Genomic DNA, 24,529 nt, shown 5'->3' on the forward strand with positions numbered 1-24,529 from the left:
CAACAGCAGTTCACCAGGCTAAACAGTGGTTCAACAACTAAAATAAAGGCTAGTATGCTTCGCATCCTGGGCTTAACCTTAGCTAAGCCACAGCCATTTTTTTTTTTTCCACGATGATTTGTCAGCCGATGCTCGGCAGTAGTAAAGCTGCCCGTGAGTCAAGCAGCTTTTCCTAACATCATCAACCGAAGGATGAAAAAGCAAAAAGAAGGGGGGGGGGACGAGGCGCAGGCCCATACGGCGATCTGGAGGCACAACTTCAGTACAACCGGACATACTATAATATTGCACGCGTATGCGTCAGATGTAGGGGAGTCGGGGCAGGAAACACAATCACGGAGCTCATCTATAATGGATCGCTTCGGCAAGTCCGCACAGCTCCTTAAGCGACGTACGCCAGAGCAGCAGCTTCCGCAGTCTCTCGCGCCACTGTTATGAAAGATCCGGCTTCTTTCCTCGTATACTTATCTCGGGGAAGAAACGAAAACAAGGGCTGGTTATATCGCTACACTCCGGCCTAAAGGACTCGCGCGTTTCGCCGATCATGGTGTGCGTGATCACGTAAGCAGCACGCACGTATAGTATAGACGATGATAAGCTACGCGCATACGCCTCCACCGGATTCAACGAGCCCGTAAGCGCACCTCCCCTCTACCCCTCCCCCCGCCATTTTGGTCATGTTTCGTACAAAAAAGATGGATACTCTTCGTAAGAAAGCGTTTACGAGGGGGCGTACGCGTTTCGCAAGCGATCGAGGAAAAAACGCCGAAGCGAAGGCCGCGGAACATCTGCCGGTGTAGCGACCAGACGACGCACACGCGTGCGCGTTAAGTCCCCGTCTCGAAAAGGAGGAGGAGGAAAAAAAAAACAACGAGAAATTGCTCGGCCGGCCACCCGAAACGAAAGACAAATACGTAATGACGGCAGCCACCGCGCCGTATGTCACGCCATGCAGACGTCCTCTGCTGTTTTGCCGCCTGGCAGCGCGATGAAACGAAACGCGCATGCGCACGGGGAAACCGCTGCCATAGCGGCAAGAAGACGTGGCTCAAACGCTGCCTGCAGCAAAGAGTGCCTTTTGAGCTTTCTATAATGAGAAGGCTTTCCCGAGCACAACATTTGCAACGGCAAACAACGTTACCGTTTTGCCGCCCATTATGATGGAGCATTGCGGTATGGCATCGGACAGTGGAGCAAGGCGACTCTCTCTCTCTCTCTCTCTCTCTCTCTCTCTCTCGTGTTCCGACTGTAGTACAACTCGGGTAACAGTATATTGCGGAGTCTTACACACAGCCAGATTCTAGTAATTACCGACGCGGTAGAGTGCAGTGCGTTGAATTAACTTCGGCTTACTCGGCGTTCTTCAACGTGCACCCTAACTGATCTCGGTGGACGAGCGTCTTTGATTTGGAAAGTAACAGTGCTAAGCGGGCAAGGACTAAGACAGAAAGAACACGACACTGGCGCTGACTTCCCACTGAAGTTTACTTCGAGGAATAATGACATTTATAAACACGTGGCAACAACTAAGCGACTGTGCATGCGCGGCAGGAGCCACCCTGCAGTGACGCGTATACCTCTGTACAGTGACAATCATTTGTTGCCCTGTCGGCCCGTGTTTATAAATGCGATAATTCCTCGAAACAAACTTCAGTTGTCAGTCAGCGCTAGTAGTCAGTGCTAGTGTCGTGTTCTCCTTTTTGCCTCAGTCCTTGCCCGTTTAGCGCTGTTACTTTCCAAGACGAGTTACCACCAACACGCCGAAGTTTCCCGTCTATAGTAAAGGAGCGTCTTTGCATATCGTATCTCATCTGAGTGTAACCGCTGCTTCCGGGGGGCGAACCCGCGACCCCATGCTCAGAAGCAGAACGTCACTGTCACTAGGCCAGCGTTCGGGAACTCATTGGACAACTCACGTGATGTTTGATCGCCATATTAAGCAGGGAATCCTCTCCGTTCGTGGTTGTATAGGCGTTACCAGAGAGTAATACAACCTCTGCGAAGTCTTCATCACGGTTTTGCAGCACTTCTTTATACCACGAGGCTCTTTGCAAATCCCATTTATAACGTTATGTTTTGAAGCCATACGAAACGATCTTATTAATCGTCTGTTCTTGCACTAAGCGTTTGTAATATACCACGAGGCTTCGGCTACAGTGTAGACGCTGCTCTAGAGGCGATGCGTGAATACACGCGGTGAGAGCATGCCGACGAAGCCGCGCTGATTGAGCACTAATCCAGGACAATCCTTCGGATTTTTTGTCTCCTAACGCTGGCGTGGTCTCAGTACTCGTTTCACAACTTTGCCAGATTCGCCTGCGATTTTTTTTCTTCGGGAGATGACACCCAGCATGCAATGCGTCTCGCACCATTGAACTGCTCTTTCACGGAGTTTATAGAACGACGCTGTCCCATCTTAACAGGCGCAAGTATCTGTACGAACATATCGGCTCATTCTTCGTATCTATGCTGTTGCACATTTCAAGCATCGCCGGCGTGAAAATGTCAAATGTGAATGAATGAAAAAAAAAGAATACCTAGTTGCGAAGGTGTTTCTCAAACTATAGGCTACCGTACAGCTATTTCCTGTGCCTCGACTCAGTGGTAGCTACCAACTCTACTGACAACAGTCGCACGAAAATTTTTTCAACCTCAAAAAGAAAGAAAAAAAACGACAATACGTCTTTGTTATAGCATAGACACTTTCGTTTCGAGTTGTAACGATTATAGTAAAAATGTGGCATGCGAAAGAACCTCTTGCACGAGCTCTCTACAGGTTAAGGCGCACAAAATGCAGCAGGTATGGGCGATGAAAACTGCGCATTACTGTTACAATTGAACGAAAGCACATATTCAGTCCAATCGTGACGTTATGAATACTAGGCTTGCTTTGATGACAGCATTACAAAGGAGGAGTTTCATTCTGAAAAAAAACTTAGCACTGGACTATCGCTTCAAAAATGTTCCGTTCATAAAGGTAAGAGATAAGGCGCGCAAATATTAGAATATGGGGTTTTACGAGTTAAAACCACAATCTGATCATGAGGCAGGCCGTAGCGGGGGACTCCGGATTAATTTTGACCACCTCGGATTGTTTAACGTGCATATAAATGGAAATACACGGGTGCTTTTGCACTGCGGCCCCATCGAAATGCGGCCGCCGAGGCCAGGATTTGGTCGTGCGACCTCGTGCTTAGCAGCACAACACCAAAGCCACTAAGCAACCACAGCGGGTCAAGGCGGTAAAAGCTGATCTACAGACGATCTTATTTTGCTACCACTACGATTCAATCGAAAATGATGATCGAATGTGCGAAAGCGCTCTAAGCACCGCCCGTGTGGCCTTTGCATTCCAGTATACAAATGCAAATGGCCAGCAGCAAGTTTTCATCACCCAGAATCAGACAAGGCGATAGGAAGCGACCTTCGTCACCGCCAAATTCAAAGCACACGCATCCGTTTTCGCTGTATCAAACAGAGTAATCAATTCAATGCCGGGTTGTTCGCAACGTTTGCTCCGGCAACGTGAGAAGGCCTGCAGCCTGCGAAAGTTGGGTACCGCCTTCATTCCATCGAACGTGCAAAAAGAACGAAACGTTATTTCAACATTTGATTGAGCAAGAAAAGCCGTTTGCCAGCTGCCTATAACTCGTAATGCATTCGCCAGGTCTGCGGCGACATGCTCGTACCCAGTGGCGTAGCAATAGGGGGGGCCGTGGGCCCCGGGTGCACGGGGCCAGTAGGGAGGGGGGGGTGTCATATACGTCTGAAGACACCAGAAAATTGTCGATATCCTCGCCTTCCTCGACTACACCCGGGGGGGGGGGGGGTGACAGAAGAGCTAAGGGCCCCGGGTGCCAGACGACCTAACTACGCCATTGCTCGTACCTGAACACGGCGATCCTGGACTTGAGTTGGGCCACGCGACACTTCTTGTCGCGCGGGTCTTCGGACGGAATGTCGGCAAACGTCAGCTTGCCGCCGGTCGTCGGGAACTTGTCCGTGCGGGCGCCCCCGCCACCGTGCAGCTCGACGTTGTTCACCTCGTGCACCACCGGCAGTTCACCCTTGCGAGACTCGTCCAGCTCCGGAACGACCGTGTCTTTTAGACTGCTCATGGTACACCGCCGAGTTCTGCGGCTCCCTGCTTCCAGTGCAACCTTGACGCGAATTCGCTGGTGTCCCTATAGGCTGGGCTGGGAACCTGGGGCCCGCGCAGCTTGTCGCCGGCTCCTCGACTGATCCTGCGAGTGCAGGACCTCGGAAACCAAGAGTGCGGCTTCGACCAGCACTACTACGTCGCGTTCGTAGCGTTTCCTTGTAGTGAAAAAGCTGGCCCTGCGGGCCTAGATTTCGATCAGCAGCTTCTTGCTCACTGATCCTGTAACAGCACGGCTTGAAGAACCAGGCCGGGATCTCTAGCACGCAGCTGCTACTAACTTGTTTCAGCCGTGCTCACCGCCGTCGTTATCTCGTTGACGACAATCGGTAGTGTAGCTCGCTTCCTGGCTCCTGACCGAACCCGACACAACGAGAACTGTCACCCGCTAACTCACTTTAGCGCAGACGTGAATGCTCCGTTGTCCTGTCGGGGTTGACAGCTTCTAACCGGTTGGACACCCTGTCCGACAGCAGTATAGCTGGCGGCTCAGCAGCGTGAGCCGGACGTCGTCGGCGGTCGCAGCGGCGCTCGGCGATTCAACGCTGATGCCGCTCGCTCAGGCGGCTGCCGCCGCAGCGAAGACAACGCAGCACAAGACGTCGTCGCCGACACATCCACATTTCGCGCGGAGTTGCCCCCACCGGGTCCCCCGCCTTTCGACTAGATAAACACGTTCTTCGTCTCGGCCGCACCACACCAGAAACACAAGCAGTGGTCTGTTCTCACCGCTTCGCTCGGGCGTTGCGACGAGAGCGGTAGAACCCACTCGCACGCAAGTTTCCTTTTCCACCGAACGCGCCCGCACACGCGCGCCCTCTCTTCCCCTCTTGCGGCAGCTGGCTTCGTCAAGAGAACGTCGTCGTCGTCTTGCGGGAGAGGGTTAACGAGGAGGAGACGCGATCGGCTCGGCGGTGGAGAGAACGGAAGGGGAGCCCCGTTTGTTTTGTGCACGCGCCCCTATTACAATTCCTACGCGGCGGTCGAGCGGTGCCTGTCGTCGTCGTCGCCGAAACGACCACGATGCCCCTCGAGGCTGTCAGGAATCGAGAGGGCGAGAAGGAGCGCACACACGCACGCGCGAGTGGCAATCTCAGCCGTGCGCGCGCGCGGCACGTGTATGTGCGCGCGAGGCGGCGCGTGTGAGACGGCGGCTGCTGCACTCCTTGGACTGCGCGGCCTCGATAATTATTAGCCGGCGCGTGAATTCGATCGCTTTCACTGGCGGAGGAACGACGTCTATCGGCATCGCGTGCACAGACAGAAGGGGGTGGCCTTCGAGGTGCATGCTTCGAGCCTTCTCCCTTTTTTTTCACGTTCGTAAGTTTTGCATACGTAACTGTTTTCAGGCTGCATACGTAACCGTCTTAGCAGTTCTTAGGCGCCCGTTCCTGCGCTGAGCGTCGGCGTGCCTCGGCCTCCGTCGGCGTAGAACTGAGCGAACGCGGAGCGCAACGGGTGATGAAAGACGGCGATAGGGAATAGAGCGCGAGAAGGAAAGGGGAGCGGGAGGGTGTGGCGAAAAGGCGAGGAGGATAGCGTAGTGCCCGCAAGACGGGCTCTGCGGAAACGACCGCTACGAGTTGGCGCCAGGGTATGCGCTGCTGTCGCGTGTTCACCGATGGCATGCGGTGAGTGCGTCAACCGATATCATATATGGAAACAAAGCGCTGCATGAGTTGCGGTCTGTTTGCGACGGCTGCTATGAATCGCGCACACGCGTCACCCGCGCGCTGCCTTTCGCGATCTCCTGAGTAGCGAGGCAGTCGTGCCACTTTTCGCTCCGTTTATACACACTTGAGAATTATAAACACTTGTACAGCTGCATTCAAACTTCGCATTAGGGAGTATCGTAATCGTAGGTGAATTTTTTCGATTCCAGGACGTTGATATAGAGCTCTGTACGTCACCAAGAAATACTACTTGCCGCCCTGGCTATACAACTTTATTACACAACTCTTCCTATTCTTGCAATACTGTAGTAACTTTACTGCATTTTAAATTAACCAACAGTGTGCGAACGAGGCAAAGTAATTGGCCAGAGCCAGCATTCCGACAAGGGACATTCCAGGTCTGCATCATCCTGTGAACCTCGGTCTTGTTTTATACGAATTCTACGTCTTATTTGGAATTATTTCAATAACGCCGTCGCCCTAGACAGCAATTCGCATTATTAGGAGTCACAAAATGTACATTTCGTAAATGGGCCCCCGTACTAGGGGCCATACACTGCGATACACTCCGAGCGTATTTCTATCGGTGCATATGAACGCCAATAAATAGGAGCCGAAATTTTGGTCTAACCGGTTACTGAACGTGCTTGCGCTGTGCTGCGTGACAAAGCTAATTGAATAGCGCGTTTTGTGTCTCTGCACTGTCTTCTTTTTCGGCCACGCAGTGCAACATTTGGACCCGCACAATGTAGGAATTCCTTAATCAAAAGACTAGCGCAAATAACAGGAACACAGACAGAGAAGACGACAGGACGAACGCTAATTTTAGCGCTCGTCCTGTCGTCTTCTCTGTCCGTGTCCCTGTTATTTGCGCTAGTCTTTTGATTAATGATGACACACCAACTAGCCCAGCTTTCTGCCTTGATCGGTAGGAATTCCTTTTGCCCGATTGTGTTCCTCTCTTGTCGCAAAATGCTCCGGACGGCCAATATTGCTAAAGGTTAACGTATATAGGCGAAGTGTCCACTCGATCCATTGATGACGCGCGGAAAGAAAAAAGATTTTGAGCAGAATCGTCACATTACGCTTTTCGCGTAATCAAATTCCAACTGCGCGTGGTTCGGGATCGCGGTGGCTTATTATTATTTTTTTTTCAACTTGGTGGTGGTCGGTGGCGCGCCAGGCACGTTGACGCTATGGAGTGACCGGAATTGCACTGCCGCGACAATGATGGCGACGCGAGCTGGCTCTGTCGAAAGGAGGAGGAGGGGCGAGGTCGTGGGCCCGTTTCCCGGATCTGCCGACGGGTGCCGCACGCGACGGCTTCGTTCACTTCCGTCTCTGCCTGGCTGCCGTCCGTCCCGCGTGGAGTGATGTGAGCGGCGGCGTTTTGGGCTTGAGCGAAGGCGGTCGGTGGCACTGACGTCACGCGTCGAAAGCGCCGGCGCACGGCCACGCAGGAAAGAGGGAAAAAAAAGGGAAAAACGCGCGTGAAACAAAACGCTTGCGTCTGGCGGCCAACGAACAAGAGATAACGCTCCCCCACCTTCGCTGTTCCAGTGTCTGCCGCCGAAGGAAGTTCCCCGTATATTCCGGGTGACGGCGTTTCCACTTTGGTATTCGCTTCTCTCTTTTGTGAAGAACTGGACGTGGTCGCGGTGTACAGCGCGTGGAAGGAACGGCTAGAACAAGTCATTCGTGTCGTTTTTTTCCCCCCTCCACTCGACGTGAGGATGCGTGCAAAAGTGAGTGATTGTCTTTGTCCCTGCAGTGCCGTTCGCACTTCCTTTTGTTCCGTTGACCTCCCCCCCTCCCCCCCTCCTTCTTTGCGCTGGCGTTTGTGACGCATGACGTCGTTGAAGAGTGTCAGAGGTCAAGAACGTACTGAGAAGCATTTTAGCGCATGAACAGCGGGAGAAATTATGTTTGAAGTTGCGGGTAGGCACCGGGGCCCAAGATGCGAAGCTGCAGGCCTTGTAGAGATTTTGTGAATAGCTGTGGTGCGTATGCGGGTCTTTCTGGGTTTGTCGGCCGCTGTGCGTCGGCGTGATTACGGTGCGTATCGTCTCATTCCTCACCCTACACCTGGAGCAACATTCCAGACCGTCAGACTCGCTAACACCCCCCAGCTTCTCCTTGAGGTCAGTACACTCTCTCTTTCCACGTCGCTTTATGATAAACCACTAATCACGAGAACCGTCTACGCTGAAATTCAGTACAGTGATCAAAATAGAAGAAAAGTAGTTGTGCGAATTAGCCTTCTCCCTCTCTCGTCGTTCTTTTTTTTTTTTGTACAGCATATAAAACACCTTTGTGCCCTCATGGATGCGTTTGTGCCATACTGTCGAAGATGTGCACCACCTTCGTATCAAGTGTATGAAACACAAAACTACGAGGTGGGCGCGGTCTGTGCGGAGACACAATCAAATAACATAAATCATTCAATTAATAACAATCGCAGAATTATGGGCACGAAATCTGCCATTAGTATCCGCAAGGACGACACTTAGGCCGGATTTGGTGCTTTTAGATAGCCGACCATTAACCCTGGAAAAAAAAAGTACATGTCCCAGGTTCGACAGCGGTTCGCTGAGAAAAGCACTAGTTACGTTACAGAACATTCTTAGAATATAGGAACACCTTAGGTTTATATCAAATCTCCGTGCCCTCTAATAAAAGATTGCATTACTACAGACACATGCGTCATGAAAGTTTTAGCTAGTTATATGATATGGTGTTCTGTGTAATTATGGCCCCACTCGTCTGCAAAACTGTGGAGTGTGTATTTTCACGGACAAATTCAACTGGCATTTATTTATTCAGGCGAAAGCCTCAAGTGGCTCGTTGCAGTGATTCATACCCGAAAAAAAAAACGGCGTCTAGTCCAGTGATGCAAACAGATATGTTGCAAAAATATCATCATCAATAATGGCTCATAGGCCGTATAAGCAAGCAAAGATGCTATGACTGAATAGGAATGAAGAAACGAAAGAAAGAATGAAAAGAACGAAAGAAAGAAGGAACGAACGAAAGAATAAAGAAAAAGAACAAGGAACGAAAGAACGAATGTAACAAAGAAAGATTGAACGAAAGAAAGAACGCAAGAACCCTTAGGTAGTGCATTAGGTACTCGCTAGTGTCGTTTAGGAGGTCGCCCTACCGCGCCATACGTTTACTTCACACTGCGGCTCGTTGTCTTGCAAGAGGTCTGACCCCTCCTATCGTATAACTTACCGCATTACCGTGTGTGCAGCATGCTTTCGCCTTCACGTGTTACAGAGATGTAACAGGCTGCCAATTTTTTATTTTTCTTTTTTTTACGGAACTGTGCATATTGTCACTGTACGCTTCCGCCGTCCAACGGCGATTTGAACACTACTTTGCCCTACGTTACTTTCGCCTACAACTCGTCTATAGGCATGGCACCACCGGCTATTCCCCATTTTACCTTCTCTATATGGACGCGAACCTTCTCTGTCTCTTCATACTTTACTCAGTAGCGCAAAGCGATAGCCACTAAGCTTGGCGCACATTCAGTTACTCTCGTAAACCGCCTGCTACCAGTTCAATGGCTTGCAAAAACCACCACCTTGGTGGTTTGTGCAAGGCCATCACCTGGTGGTCTTAAAGGCCACCGCCATGGTGGCCTTAAAGCGTTCTTTTTCGAGCTTCTTCGTTGTCGCATGTCAAACACAGAGATCGAATGCTGGCCGCAGAAATACTGATCTCCGGAAATAAGTAACGCAGGATCCAAAGAAATAGATATCTTTAGCTCCACGCGCTTAAGAGCTCTGCGTACAGAAAAAAAAATTCTTGCGCAATCGAAATGCGCATGCTCAGAACCTAGCGAACCTTCTTACGTCGCACGTACGCACGCTAAATGTATGCCCCTGCGTTGTGCGCCTTCGTACGTGAAGGGCTTTATGTATACGACCTTTATGTGCTGCTATCACGAGAAACTGCAGTTTCTCGTGATAGCTGCAGCACTATGGCATAAGTTTAGTGTAGCGTACAGCACAAGACTGAGCAGTACACACAGCTCAGTCTTACGCGGAAGTCAGGCGCTCGCGTTCAATGACTATTGAAGTCAAGTGTAATCTAAATCCGCGAGCGGCATTGGCTCCATTCCGCGAGTTCATACAACATAGCCAATTAGGCAGGCAGTTTAGAATAATATTTTGTTTCAATAGTCACTAAAAGCGAGGGAGAAAGGGCATATTGTCATTCACCCAATTTTGCCACGAAGCTACAAAGGAAACCATGCACCTCGGATTCCTCAGAAAGAAAGTTTCGCAGCTGTAAAAAGAAAAAAAATATGTTGGTCCGGGAATATATGATCCTAGACGAATGCGTTTCTGTGTATTCGCTCTACCATCTACGTTAGCCAGGAGGTTGGCAGGTCGCAAAGCTATAAGGCAAATTATTTGACAAGTCAAATACAGCCAGACTGAATACGACAATTCAGTTCTGCGGCAGCTCGCAAGGTTGAGGAAGGTGCACGAAATAAAATATGTATATATATATATATTGTCGCCCTGCCGACTGTAGCGCATGAAGCTGCGATTGCGCATTTCGCTTTCTTAGTTATCAGCAGGGGGTTTCTTTTGTATAGCTGACTCTGCGGCTATAGTCTTGAACAAACTGCGATGTACACACGTGTGTGTGTGTGTGTGTGCGTGTGTGTGTGTGTGTGTGTGTGCGTGCGTGTGCGTGTGTGCGTGTGTGTGTGTGTGTGTGTGTGTGTGTGTGTGTGTGTGTGTGTGTGTGTGTGTGTGTGTGTGTGTGTGTGTGTGTGTGTGTGTGTGTGTGTGTGTGTGTGTGTGTGTGTGTGTGTGTGTGTGTGTGTGTGTGTGTGTGTGTGTGATGATATGCTGGAGAGGTTAGCCTGGCTGTTCGCCTGACATGCTATTCCAGGTGATGGGGGATGATTACGGTATATAGAGTGATAAACAGTTCACTTAGTCACACATATAGCTATACGCTATAGGGATATTTACAAAGCTATATCTAAACAGATCTGGCGTTTCCTTTAGTGTCAGTTTAAGAAATGGCACAAGCCAGCTGAAACATTCTAATGTACATTTATAAGCCTATCCGCACTTCAGTCCACTATCAGCTTCTAGAATGCCGGTACGCGGTGTATATATAGGGTCATAAAAATTAATCTTTTATAGATTTCTTAAAATATAACCACTGGCATGTACGTGAAATCCACCTATGCACATAAGCTATGGGGCCAGGGGGACACAAAGTGAGATGATAATTGTCGCTCTCAGCCAACTAGTTAACTAAAATCGATTAATGAACTTCATAGCGACTGCAGTACGCGGCCATGTGTGTAGTGGAAACTCAAGAGGCCAATTGTACTCCTACACAATCCTATTTGGCAAAATTCGTCTAGCGTGCCCGTGTTCCGAGACATCCGCCTTCAAATTGTTGATCTCTGTTGGTATGTATTGCGCATGCGCAAGGCTGCGAGGACCGGCTCAAAAAAAGCTCCTCGCCGTGGTGTGACGCGGCTGTTGCGTCACACCCTTGCCGCATAACTTACGTATTAATTTCATTTTAATTTTGAGAAATGTGTAAAGCTTAATTCCGATCACGCGTAGAATAAAGGAGATGCCCGCCCGCAACGGTAGCTGACTGAAGTGCGGCGCCCTGCCGCGCAGCACGAGGAGGCGGGTTCGATCTCCTGCCGCGGCGGCCGCATTCTCACCTGACGGAATGCGAGAAACCTCAAGTAGCATTGCGTCCACGTAAAATAACCGCAGGAGGTCAAAAAATTAGGCTGAAGTCCTTCATTGCGGCGCCTATCAGACAGCCTCCAGTTGAATCCTAACAAACGAACCGAAAAAAAAAAACGACCTTCCGCAAGCTAAGCAGTCTAGACTATAATGCATCTTATCTACAGTTCGACTGCGCAAATATATTAGTGTAGGGGTGACATGGGCTCTTCGCGATAACGAGCAGGGCGTTTCTAATCATTGTTGTGCGGAAATTAAAATACCGACATCATCGCAGTGGGCCCTGCTTTAAGCTGGGAGAATGTAGGAGCCTATGTTACACGTAACAGGCCTTTATCAGCCCGGAAACATTGTTTTGAACATCACCGTGTGATCGGAGTCAGAAGTGTACGAACGGCCGGACGCCGTAGACGGACCTCCGTCTATTTCAACGGCAGAATATTTTTTTGTCCGATTCTTTTCCCCATGAGCAGTGTGATCGATGTACGACAAGTGTCCGAAATGAAATGCGCAAATCTGAACAGCGTTGAGCTTCGCTTTCGGTTGCTTTCTTGGCCGCTGACTTCGCTCACCTGACGAGTCGATTGGTTCCAATCGCTAAGCGCTCGCGCAAGGTTGAATGACAGCGAGCGTTCTAGGCAAGTTTCAGATGCAGAAATCCAACACCCGTACGTGTATCGTAGCAGCAACGCTTTGCAGCGCAAAAAAAAAAAGAAAAACAATGCGTGCAGCAAGTGAATGCCAGTCTACCTGCCGTTTTCCTTGTTCGGACCGCTGACCTCTCGCTAAACAATTATAGTTTGACTTGCACGGATGGCGAAATTGACCCAACCTTGCGAAAGTGGTAACGACAAAACAAGTGTACGCTTATCCGTGGCCGTGTTACATTATGAAAGCAGCGCTGCTTGTCTTGTGAAAGTGTTCGTTTTTTTTTTATTGCACGTGCATTGTAAGTTGTACGGTGCCTTTGCTTTGACGTTTCTGACGTGTCGAAAAACACGGCGCTGGACCTGTGAAACACATCCAAGGTTTTGTCTGTGTCATCGTTTCCTCACTCAATTTCGTCACCGGCATGCTGCATATGGATGAAAGAGGGTGAGGGTGATGTTGAAACACAAACTGTTTTGGCGCCCATTCTATTTTCGCAAGATTGCCTGTACTGAAGCGAATACCTGATTTGCATACACTATTCGTTGTTGCCGACACCTTGCCTTATCCCACTGCAAGAGCTCAAAGTCCTCTTTTAGATTTTGCGTAAGTTCTACTCATAGGAAGGGGGGGGGGGGATATCACGCACAAGCAAGCGAAAAACACGAGGAAGTTTAGCAGTCTTCAAGGAAGCGGGTAAATCACGGAGGACATACCCTTCTTTATATACTTAGATCCATTCAGCATGTTTCAGGCAGCTTCTTCTTTACTTATCGCAAGCACGCCTACGACACGATGGCTGTATAGTTGCCATGGTAACTCTGCGTACGTGAGCGAATACACACGGTTCGAGTTCGTCTTTAAGCATACTTCAACTGCATTCCATGTAGAAGCAGGAAAAGTTACTGTGACTGATTGCATAGGTGTACCGTTTGGTAAATCAAGCACGCGCGATAGTTTCAAAGCAGAGAGCTTCAATTTTAAAGGAAAACAAGTAGGTAAGGTCTAGTAAAAGTAACCTGCCACGTAGTTGAACATTCACTCTGAATCGTAATAAACTGGCTGTTTTCCGTCTCGCGCTACTGTAAGGACCGTTCAACGGACGTGTGTAAAAGGCTGCCCGGGTAGCCCTTGTCACTTCTTTTGAGAAACGAGGCTGTTGTTGTTCCTGTGGTTGGTTTTGCTTTCCTTGTGGCTGTATTAAAGAGAGGAGAGGGAAGGCAATGGGGTCAACCAGACGAGTGTCCGGTTAGCTAATTACCGAGATAATTACCGATATACACCGCAGTAAAACTTTCTACGGCTCGTTGCTAAGGCAACACCGCATTCACCAGAGGCGCTTTTGTACCGTTCTGAAGCATCGAACTCGTGACTGAGTGGTAGCGTCTCCGTCTCACACTCCGGAGACCCTGGTTCGATTTCCACCCAGCCCATTCTTGCAAGTTGTTTTTTATTCATGAAGTGCCTGCTGGGATTTATCGCTCAGGACCAACGCCGCCGACACCGACGACACCGGCTTTTCTGCAGCACAAGCTCCTTAACGCTGTCGCGTTAAAAGGTGCAACGCTGTGGAAGCTACGAAAGAAGTACGGTCACCAAAAACGCATCTCTCCGCGCGTTTCCGTCAATGCTTCGCTGCGCGCCAGCAGCGTTTGCTCGCGCAAGCATGCACGTGAGGCTGCCGCGACGGGCTGCAATGAAGATATAACTAAAAGCGAATTGATTATTTCTAAGGGTGAATCTCTTTTTTTTTTCATTCAGAACTGAGCTTATATAACGAGACATTTTGCAAAAATCGGGTCAAGAAACACCGAACTACTTCTCAGTGCGAACGCAGCCGCTGAAGAAAGTATCTCAAGCCTCCACGGCGTTGCACCTGATGTACGAAACGGAGTATATGGCGTTCCCGCTGCGATTATGTGTGCTCGTTGAGTCTTATTTCCGTTTGCGTTGACATGAGTATGTGGATTGCTTTGAAATTTCCACTAAAGCAGATAAAGCGTAATAAAGAAAACATGCTGCTCTTTAGTACTAATATTTATGGTTTTATTTATGAATTTATGGTTTTAAGTACAAACGCACATGGTTCATGAACCATTCGCACCAGGACTGCTTCATTTACGTAGGTTCCAACTGGAACTGGGTCTGCATGCCTGTTTCATTTCTTTTTTGACACACAAACGCGCGGCTTTATTATTTCAAAATCCACACGCACACGCACGTAAATGTCCTGCTATAACAGCGCATGCTGGGCCGCGCTTGCTTCAGCGAGGCTAAGGCGTTTGCATCAACTTCGTTTTTGGAGGCTTCCAGACGTCCATGCCAGCTGGACGTTTCGTTTTCACCAGCATGCCAGTGTGCCAGACCAGCACCTGCCAAGAAGGCGCCACCACGCCAGCTTGGACCTTTCTCTGGCCATGACGCAATCACACCTCGCCTTCCAGAAAGCTTGAAGACCCAGAAGCAGTCTTCATAGCTCCGCACTATTGCTGCTGGTGTCGCCAGACAGCGTTTAGCGATATTCTAGTCTGGATAGAATTCAACATTTAGCACGGCGCGAAGCAGCGCCCCCCTCCCCCCCCCGAGAAAGAAACAATATAAGCACAGCAACAGTCAAGAAACACACGGGGCAATGTTTCTGCCACAGGATATATTGCATATATGCGTTTGGCTAAAAGAAACAGGCTCTGCAGAAAATGGGAGTAGGTGCTTTTGTTTTGTAAAGTTTCCACAAGTGTCTAAGAATAATGTTCGGACAAAAGCCGAAAAACTATCCAACGAAATTTTGCACGTAAGGCGGTATAGCAAGCACGTGGTTTTATAGAGAAATATTTGGTTCCAGCAAGCACTTGGTGCTTGTCTACAGAACCAACATGGAGGAAAGAAACAAAATGGGAGGTGTCCTGAAGTCGTGTTCTTGAAGCCGGAAAAGCAGACATCGTGTTGTTGTGCCATCTCCCTTTGCGCCTCCACTCAGCTGGCCGGAGCAGGTAGGCGTGAGCTTTGAACTTGCTATGATACGAGCCGCCGGAAGTTCGTGCCACCGACGCGCGTCACAACAAAACTACTAAACTTCTGTGACAGCTTTAGTGAGGCAGACGCACTTCTGATGATGATGATGATGATGATGATGATGATGATGATGATGATGATGAAGCCTCAGACTTCACCCACACTCATAAACCCTAAACACAACTTACAAGCTTACACATCACACTCCAAAGTTAGCTTGTCTCTCGAACAGACTGTGCTGCGAGAAAGACACGGGCCGAAAAAAGAAAAAAAAACGTATGTAATTTTTCAGAGGCCTAGAGTAGCAGCGAGAGCTTCAGGAGCGCGGTTGCTATGGCAACGTTTACGATTGAGATACCAGTGCCAGTGCTACTTTGCGAAAAACAGCACGTGATTTCCCCGACACTTTTTCTGACACGTCCGTGCCGGCCGGGGCTTCTGCTATGCTTTCCTTCCTCCGTGATGTGGTTATATGTCAGTGAGTGAGGACTCAGACACTTCTTTGAAAACGTGCCGTGTATACAATACTTCGTACTTTGTATATGTCATCGTCCTGGTGTAATTGTGCCGCCATTGTGACTCGTTGTTCGTATTGTCCTTTGTTGAAATAAGCTTTTAGAGCAAAAGCTCTATTACGCCACGTCCTGCAAGGTCATTCTTCGCGTCGCGATGACATTGAGCCGCCGGATCGCAAGTGTGGTAGGTGTGACATCAAGCCACGTCATCCTCTGCGGAGAGGCGTCGCAGCTGCCCTCTCTCGGAGCCTTGCCGCTGTGGTACCACGTGACTAGGCGAGAGTCCAGAGGGCTAAATATAGTCCGACGTAGCGTGAGTGCACGCCATGGAGGAAGGAAACTGAGGATAGCCCCTACCCTCTCCGCGCGCTTTGAGAAAAGTGTGGAGGAAATGACGTAGTAGGTACCCCTTTGTTTTGCTGGTATTTTATTTCTTCGCTGTAGCGGCCCTGCCTTTCGGGCCACAATGACGGCTTTGTTATTGCTCTGTGCGCTCACACGTGTTGCTCTGTAGGTTTCGTACCGTGGCAAAGCGCCGTGCGGGCAGGTTTGTGTTGGTCTCTGTGTTTTGTTGCGCTACGTTAGCTGGACCGTGCTCTACCGGTTGTTGCTGTTGCCAGGTGGCACAGGAGGAACTAAAGTTGGTGAAATGAACGCGCATGCAACGCGGTACGCAATGTACCGCGCCACGGAAATGGCAACGGACGAAGGAATATCCGCGGGAAATTTTGCCCTCTTTGGCGGAATCATGCTAACGTGCTAACGATTGTTTAGTATTGCTGCAGAGCACGCGGGTCTGAGCAGCACGGTTGCGCGCAGTGCGGCGTGGTTTCGCGAGAAATGTAAACAAGAGAGGAGAGCTGGCCTGATAGGCGGAGCAGCGCCATGAGCAACGCCAACTTCCGGCTTCACTTTCGCTTCACAAAGAGTGACGTCAGGGCCTCTCCTCAGTTTCCGTCCTCCTTGGTGCAAGCACACGTTACATCACATTGGCGAGAACAACATAGTCTATTAGACCTGAGAACGACCTAGAGGGGCGCTGCGAGCGCCGCTCGCGTGACGTCAGATCACGGACTCGCGCCTGTCGTCTGCTGCAGTTCGGGCGGTGACCGGGCGCATTTTTCCAGTGTTTCCGCCGGTTCGCTCTCGTTCCCAATGTTTGTAAACTTATTACAGGCCTCACAAATATCTATTTTACGGTGTCTTCGTTCGCGACAATGAAATCAAGGAGTTTATTTCCTAGACGACAATATATTTCTCAAAGGCAACGCTATAGTGCCACCCGAGGGAGCTCAGCCCAGCCAATTACGGGTTTTTCATTCGCGGATCTACACTTTGCAGTGCTAGCTCACGTGAATAATAAAAGCATAGACGCAAAAGCACAGCACATAAGAATCCAGTTAAGATTCCATACCCACCATGGTGCAATATGCGTGTCACAATTAAGCGCTGGCTATATATGACTTCTACAACATCTATCGTAATTTTAACCCGCTAAAAGATGTTTGCTCACGACGAATAGTTCACGGTATGATACCGAATCATTCTATTTCTTCACAGAAACACTGAGCTGTAACACGAGGACTTAAATACCACTGCAGTTAAGATTCGGCCAGCACCACTTGCGTTTCTAACTGGTTCCCCCAAAATTAGGCCGTTCTTCACCGGTTAAATTTGAGTTGCGGTAACTTAAAGCAAAACTGATTGAGGCTTACAGCTGTTTGCAGCACGCGGAAAGGAATGTGCCAATATTTATTCCCTTTCCGTGCTACACGTTCAACTCACTTGAGCAATTTACTGGTGCTTCTTGCTTGAGGAACAGACATGATGAATATGTTTGGAGAACTGACACCGGCTGCTCGGGTCAAATATTCGAGTGAAATATGCCTTTTGGACCGGTTCACTGCAGCCAGCAAGAACTCGAAGCCCCATACCTTAGTGGTGTGGCACATATTGAAGATATTGTTCCCCAGTGGAGTTCAAGTGTTCATGTGAGGCTTGTGGTGTCTTGTTTATGAGGCGGGTATGCGAGGTTCTCTTTTGTGCACTGATGAAGCAAATAGTTTTCAGTTTGTGTAATTAAACAACGCAGGCTCGAGACATGGTGAGGCAGAATGTGTTTGCAGTCTCCATTTCAACGCAGCCTAAGCCGCGCTGTATAGTGCCTCGAGTACGCTATAGGCATTGTAATTGGAGCTGAGCTTCTTCATGGTTTCAATTCGAAGTTGTAGTGAACTGCTGGATTTCGCGAAGAATGCGCGCCTTGCCATAACGACAGTCGGTTGCTTCCGTTGCGGGAGGGGTGTGCCGTATCGTCGATAAAAGCTACTGAGGGCCGCTATGACACATTTCATCGTTTACATTTGATTGGCTCTCGATCTTAACCACGAAATTTTCGTTCGTGTGATTGCTGTTACGGTAATCGTGAAGTCATATATATATATATATATATATATATATATAGTCATATAATGAGAAGCCAACAAACACTGACACCAAGTACAACATAGGGGAAATTGCATGTGCCTGACAAATGAAATAAAGTAATGATAAATTAATGAAAATTAAAGTGGATGAAAAAACAACTTGCCGCAGGTGGGAACCGAACCCACAACCTTCGCATGTCGCGTGCGATGCTCTACCAATTGAGCTACCGCGGCGGCGTTTCCCCATCCACTTTCTTGGGTATTTATGTGTACTAGTAGAACCCCGGGAGTGCAAGGTCTGTGAGTGGGGGCCACTCACAGACCTTGGCGGCGGACGTGGAACGTCTATTTTGCCGCAGGCGTCACGAGAACGTGATCTTTTCGGGTGAAGGCAACTGGTCAATAAACCCACATATGCTACCTGAAGGCATCAATGTTGCCGGATTCGAGACCCTCGAATCCGGCAACATTGATGCGGAACGATGCCAATCCGATGAGAACGATGCCAATCCGAATCCACAATATACCGGCATTCCCATGCATACCACAGCGCAGCAGCGCCAGATTTCCCTCTAAGTAATGTAGTGAGAAACTCTATGTCGTCGAAGCTCCACCCCACCTCCAACATGTAAACACAACAGGAGCGATGCCTTGCTCTTCGATGGACGGATGGATGGACGACGGCTACACCCTTTGTAAGGGGCGGCGGCTGGCGCCACCTAGCCTTTTACTCCCTCTCACCCCCCCCCCCCCTTTTGTTTTTCCCTATATCTCGGCAATCGCTGAGGTTGCCTCCGCCGAGGCGGTGCCGAGGTGGTGCCGTCTCAACTACCATTCCGAACAGACGAAGGGCCCATTTCGCTTTCTCTAGGAAAGGTGCTTGTAGTGCGCATGTACGGTTAAAGAATAGAAAAGAGAACACACTCCCTGCTTCGCCGGCGCTTGGTCGATCAGTCTGACCAATCCAATACGTCATGTTATACCTTATGTGAATTTGTCACATTGTGCGGAAGGGTTCTGCGAAAGCTGTATTTTCATATTACTAAATGTTTTGAGATTCATGTGCAACATATCAATTTTGTCCGCTTTAGATGTGCTAATAGATGCAATGCACAGGATTGTGATATCATTTTTCGATGATGAGTTCCAGAGTTGTAAACGTGGTGGTGTAGTTTTCTGAAAATTTTCCATTTTTTTCTGCCAATTTTTGACGAAATACTGACGACCGAAATAAAGAATTCGAAACCAACAGTCACTAGAGTTTAAGTTTTTCCTTTAAATGCAACAAACCTCGCCAAATATGGCGCAGTGGTTGTCGAGAAAGATTAATTCTCCTTATCCATGTATTTAGATAGGAGCACCCGAGCTAAAGCTTCCTCTTAAACAGCGGAACAAACGGGGGCCAGATTAGCACGTTTCAGAGAAGCTTACCAAGCGGGAAAGCGTGCCAAGATCGAAGCTACTGCAACCGCCGCCGTCGTTCAGCAACACGAACGAGGAGGAGACGAAGCCGTGCATTCAAGCAACGGCAACCACAACGAACGGCTGACGAAGCACACCCTTCGGCTGGCGGCAAGCTCGACTGCGACGACCAGTTTTCACCGAGACCTCACAGACAACCCGTTCGGCAGCACGTGTAACGTGCGTGAAAGACTGTGGCGTAATTTTAATGAAGCATTGTGTGTTTGCATAGACTTTGCAAAAGCAAGGCAAGCAGACCTATCGCTTGTAATAAATACGTTTACAAGAATTAAACCTCAGACAGTTATTCCGTCTGAATAATACGTACAAAGTGGGCAAATGATTCAAAGAAATAACCGCTTTATACGAGTTAACGCAAAAATGAAAAACATTATGGTTCTTCGGTGGTTGTCGGTAGTGGCTGACAAAGCATTACTTTGTTTCATTTTGTATTAGCGACAGACGCTAAAGTTCTTTTTTTTTTTCTCAAGCGGCAGTGAAATAAAAATTTCATGCTAGGTGAACAAGCACACAGCGTCAACAAATTGTTGTTGGCAACATGCTTAGGTTAAAAAAATATTGTGGAATAATCTACGCAGCTATCTTGGGAAACTAAGTAGGTTATACTGAGTGGTATGTCATGGCGCTGCATTCGCGGTTGGCTCCAAGCACTGTTCGTTCACGGATGCCATTATTGTTCTGCTTACGTTGCTCCTATGGGGGCGTTCAACACTTCTGCTATAAGAAAGGAATACAGCAAGAGCGGACACTCCCCTCGAGTCCAGCGGCCCAATTGACTGCAGCGCACGAAGTCGTCGGGGTTAATACCCGAACCACACTTGCCGGCTCCGCTGCTTTATTTTTTTATTCTACAATTAAACGGCGCGCGGTCTTCGCAAGAATCGTTTTATTAATAAGTAAAATTGCGAGCGATCTTCACAAGCCTCCATGTAACATGTGCCACGTGCAATTTCATACAGACGGAAGACGCCTTGTGAAATGAGGAAATGTTTATTTCGTTCTTTATGAATGTTCGTTGCGGGCTTTTAGTGCATTAATTCAACGTGGTGGCACCAGTTAGGCAGCAGTATACGAAGCTCCAGCAGACGACGTCAGCTGAAAAAAATCAAGTTGCAAGCAAATGTTATTTTGGTATTAACATGGTAGAATAATGCGTGTACAGGTGAAGCGTGCGAAAGTGGCGAATGGGCGGCATTACAAACAAAAGCAGTTCGTATTTACACACACACGGCGTAGAAAAATCCCGTCTCGTTCGAAACAATACCGTACATACCACGAAAATATATATGCAAGCATTAACCTCTTACTGGGCCTTATTCTCTGCACTTTAGAAGCACGAATACACGGGCTACTGCGCGTTTCGCGAACTTGGCTACAACCGACGCGATAATACGCTACGAATACACAGATGTGGCCACAACACAGGCTCTCAACCAGACCATGCTGCACGCTCGCAGAATTCCTTCTACTCGCACTCAAGACAAATGCGTGCATGGGTGCCGTTCAGCATAAAGAATTTTCGAGTTACTAGTTCCTGGCGTTTGAGCTCGTAAACGTTATCTCTTGCGCGTTCTGCCGGCGCAAGCAACACACTCCCGTGTTATCACTCTTGACACTTGCTCGTCGCGTTTTCGACAAGCGTGAGTACCGAGAGAAGGCTTAAATTGTTGCGGGGACATAAAAATTGTCACAATCTTGCCGCAGTAAGATTCAGTACGCGCCAAACTGTCACCACGGCCGAGCTGCTTTTCGCTGCGTCACAACAGGCGCGGCGACCATGCCTCATAAGTAACAAAGAAAGTACCAAAATTAATTTTCAAACAATGTTGGGCGTCAGAGCATACGCCATGAACTTTTCTTATCGGTGTATTAAAGCGCGAAACTGGGCACCACGGCCGAGCTGCTTTTCGCTAAACCGCGTCACAGCGCCAGGCGCGCCCACTACGCTCTAAGTGTACCCTATAAAGTAACGAAATTGTCGCAGTAAAATTCAGTACACGCGAAACTGCTTCTCAGCACCCTGTGCGACTAGCGTGCCGAAAAACTACCGGAATAAGTTAATATTGGGGTTCATCGAAAGCGTCGCAAACATCTTCCAGTACGATTGATTATTTCAAATTAACTGCGCCAAGACGGCCGCGTTCTTTTTCGTTAACTGCGTCACAAGTCTAGCCTGTAGGTGCCGTGCCGTAAGCTTAATTGCTTGAAATGCCTCGCAGACTGTCGAACAAACTTTCTCACCTTGCCGTAGTCCAATAGTGCAGTGGTGCCATGTCGAAGTTCAGATGGAGCGCAAGAATTCGCCGGGAGCGCACCAAACCAGGCCAACACTCTAAGAACAGTTTACACCCTTTGGCTTGCCCCTTCTGCCACACAAAAATAATCGTCATCTGCCTTGATGCGTTTCCTTTCTTTATCGCTGCGAGCCCGGAACTTTCCAGTAACGAACGGTACGCGCGTTATCAGCATAGAACAGTTTACACCCTTTGGAGTGCCTCTTCTGATAACGCGCGTGCCGTTCGTCACTGGAAAGTTCCGGGCTTGCAGCGATAAAGAAAGGAAACGCATCAAGGCAGATGACGATTATTTTTGTGTGGCAGAAGGGGCAAGCCAAAGGGTGTAAACTGTTCTTAGAGTGAAATCCAAGAATTGGAGGACGCTTAAGCTTCGCCTTCAAGAGTGGAACGCGATAGCGTTATCGCACCCCGTTCGCGCCGCCTACTCAAACGATCTACGTCACCGAAACGTCGCGATCGGCACAGATAACCGGGTCGCGGCGCGCCATGAAGGCGGACGCGATCATGGGATGAGTGGGGCGCCGCGTGTCGGGGCAGCGCCGTACATTGCGAGGAGGGGCTCTTCTGTGTTTGCCGTAAGATGGCTCTGCGTGTGCGCAGAGCGCAGAAGAAATGTAGCGGAAACGTACTTCGCTACTCGTCAAACTGCGACTTCTGTAAGTTTCATGGTCATAATTACCGACATACACCGCAGTATAACTTTGTACGGCGCGTTTCTAAGGCAACAACGCATTAACTAGATGCGATTTTGTCGCGCTTTGAAGGAACGAACTCGTGGCTGAGTGGTAGCGTCTCCGTCTCACACTCCGGAGACGCTGGTTCGATTCTCACCAGCCCATCTCGCAAGGTGTTCTTTATTTATGAAGTGCCTTCTGGGATTTATCGCTCACGACCAACGCCACCGACACCGACGACACCGGCTTTTCTGCGACACGAGCTCCTTAACTTTGTCGCGTTAAAAATGGAAAAACGGGCAGACGTAACGGAACACGCCAACGCTCAGATGCGCGGCCTGCCTCGCTCGCTTCGGTGGTGTGTCTGACGAATGGCGCGTGCAGCTGGCTCGTCATTCAGCGATTCGCCTGTCTCTAGGCAACGGAAGTAAGCCCCAAAAGTTTAACTTAAATTATACCCTGATATCTTTACTTTTGCCGGGAAAGCATAAAAAAACAATTTCTGTTAATCTCATTTCAGATTCTTTTTTTTTCGATGCTTGCGGCAGCATACATTCGGCGTTAATACTATAGTGTGACGTATTTGCTGTTTCCACTTTTCGCCAAGTGTCCGCTCTTGTTATAGTCCTTTCTTTATGCTTCAACTTCCAAGTCACCACCAAGCGCATGGCTTCCATGGCTTCTTCAAGGCGACTTCTTCAAGGCGACAAAGGCGACAAAGACGACAAAAGCGACAAAGACGGGACAAAAGAAGACACATAGGGAAACACACAGCGCTATCTGTGTCCCTATGTGTCTTCTTTTGTCCCGTCTTTTAATCGCGCTACCGTACTCCCCTTGAAAATGCATTACAACAAGCCCACATTGCAACCCTCGTGTTCCATGGTTTGTTACGATCGGCCTGCGGGCGCTGGCGATCTTCGGAGAAGTGACCTCCGAAGCCTTCCTACCCCGCTGCGACGACCCGCTTTGTAAAGACGACAATGCGCCGTGTCAACAGTCGTACGGCGCCGGTATGTCTAGACGCGGTCGGTGGACCAGGTATTGCTAGTGGATTCACCGTCGCCGTCACGGTATGTTTGGGGCGGGGGAACTTCTGGAAGAGGATGTTTTGCGGTGCGGACTCACGGGCTCCAGAACCCGTCCCAGTGAATGGAGAGACGCGGCGGCCACTGATGGTGGGGTCAGCTCTGAGAACAAAGAGGCGCCTGCTCGGGTGAAGACCTCTGTCTGCGAGAACAATTTCACCTCGGTGTGTTCAGTGAAACCTGTACGGAAGTGAGTGTGTAAACCCTCGCCTCAAACGCGGTGGCTCCGATGACTTTGGACGCTCCCATTGGTCGAAGGTTGAACGGCCGTTTTCCCTCACCTAGGGATCTAGGCAGGACAGAGTGTATTTAAGCAGCCGTTGTCGACTATTCAGTGTGCATTCTCTTTCAGTCTTGCTAGACTGATGAACTGTAACGTTCTCCACCCTTCATGTAGATATTCTAAATAAATCCCATATTCCTCGTTCTCGTTGAGAACAACTCTCTCCCTTCAACAACGTCCTCAGCGTGGATGAGTTGGACGACGGCATGGGCCAGCTAACATCTATTTCATGCGCAACCCCAATCCTTAGAACTGGCTGACAGCGGTGAGACGGACTTTGCGACGTGGTGCTGTGTGTGTGGTGAGTGCTTGGTTCTGGCTTTGACTCTCTAGGCTTCATTTTGTGGTTGTTCAGTTTAGAATAGTAGGGAAGGTGGATTGTTGATTGTTTGCTAGGTTGTGTTTACCTAGGTATACTTAACGAGCAGGACAAAGGGAGTAAAGCAGCAATCATGGAGTTAAGGGCACTGCTGAGAGACGAATTTTTGATACTTGGTGAGGAACTGGGCCTGGAGGTACGCAAGGAAA

General features: G+C 49.2%; 1 protein-coding gene across 4 annotated transcripts in view; it reads right to left on the reverse strand.

The window, feature by feature from the left end:
* Positions 1-24,529, reverse strand: part of LOC135915455 (NAD kinase-like) — a 111,559-nt gene that overhangs the window by 39,263 nt on the left and 47,767 nt on the right. Inside the window, exon 1 of one of the 4 annotated variants that reach the window (XM_065448532.1) lies at positions 3,889-5,270. The exons of 2 other annotated variants lie outside the window; for them this stretch is intronic. In XM_065448532.1, coding sequence (XP_065304604.1) covers positions 3,889-4,118 — 230 coding nt within the window. In that variant the 5' untranslated portion in view covers positions 4,119-5,270. Of the gene's footprint in view, positions 1-3,888; positions 5,271-24,529 lie in introns of those variants that run through there. One more of the 4 variants, XM_065448533.2, reaches the window with a different exon arrangement.

This window comes from Dermacentor albipictus, chromosome 2 (genome assembly GCF_038994185.2).
Source record: "Dermacentor albipictus isolate Rhodes 1998 colony chromosome 2, USDA_Dalb.pri_finalv2, whole genome shotgun sequence".
NCBI lineage: Eukaryota > Metazoa > Arthropoda > Arachnida > Ixodida > Ixodidae > Dermacentor > Dermacentor albipictus.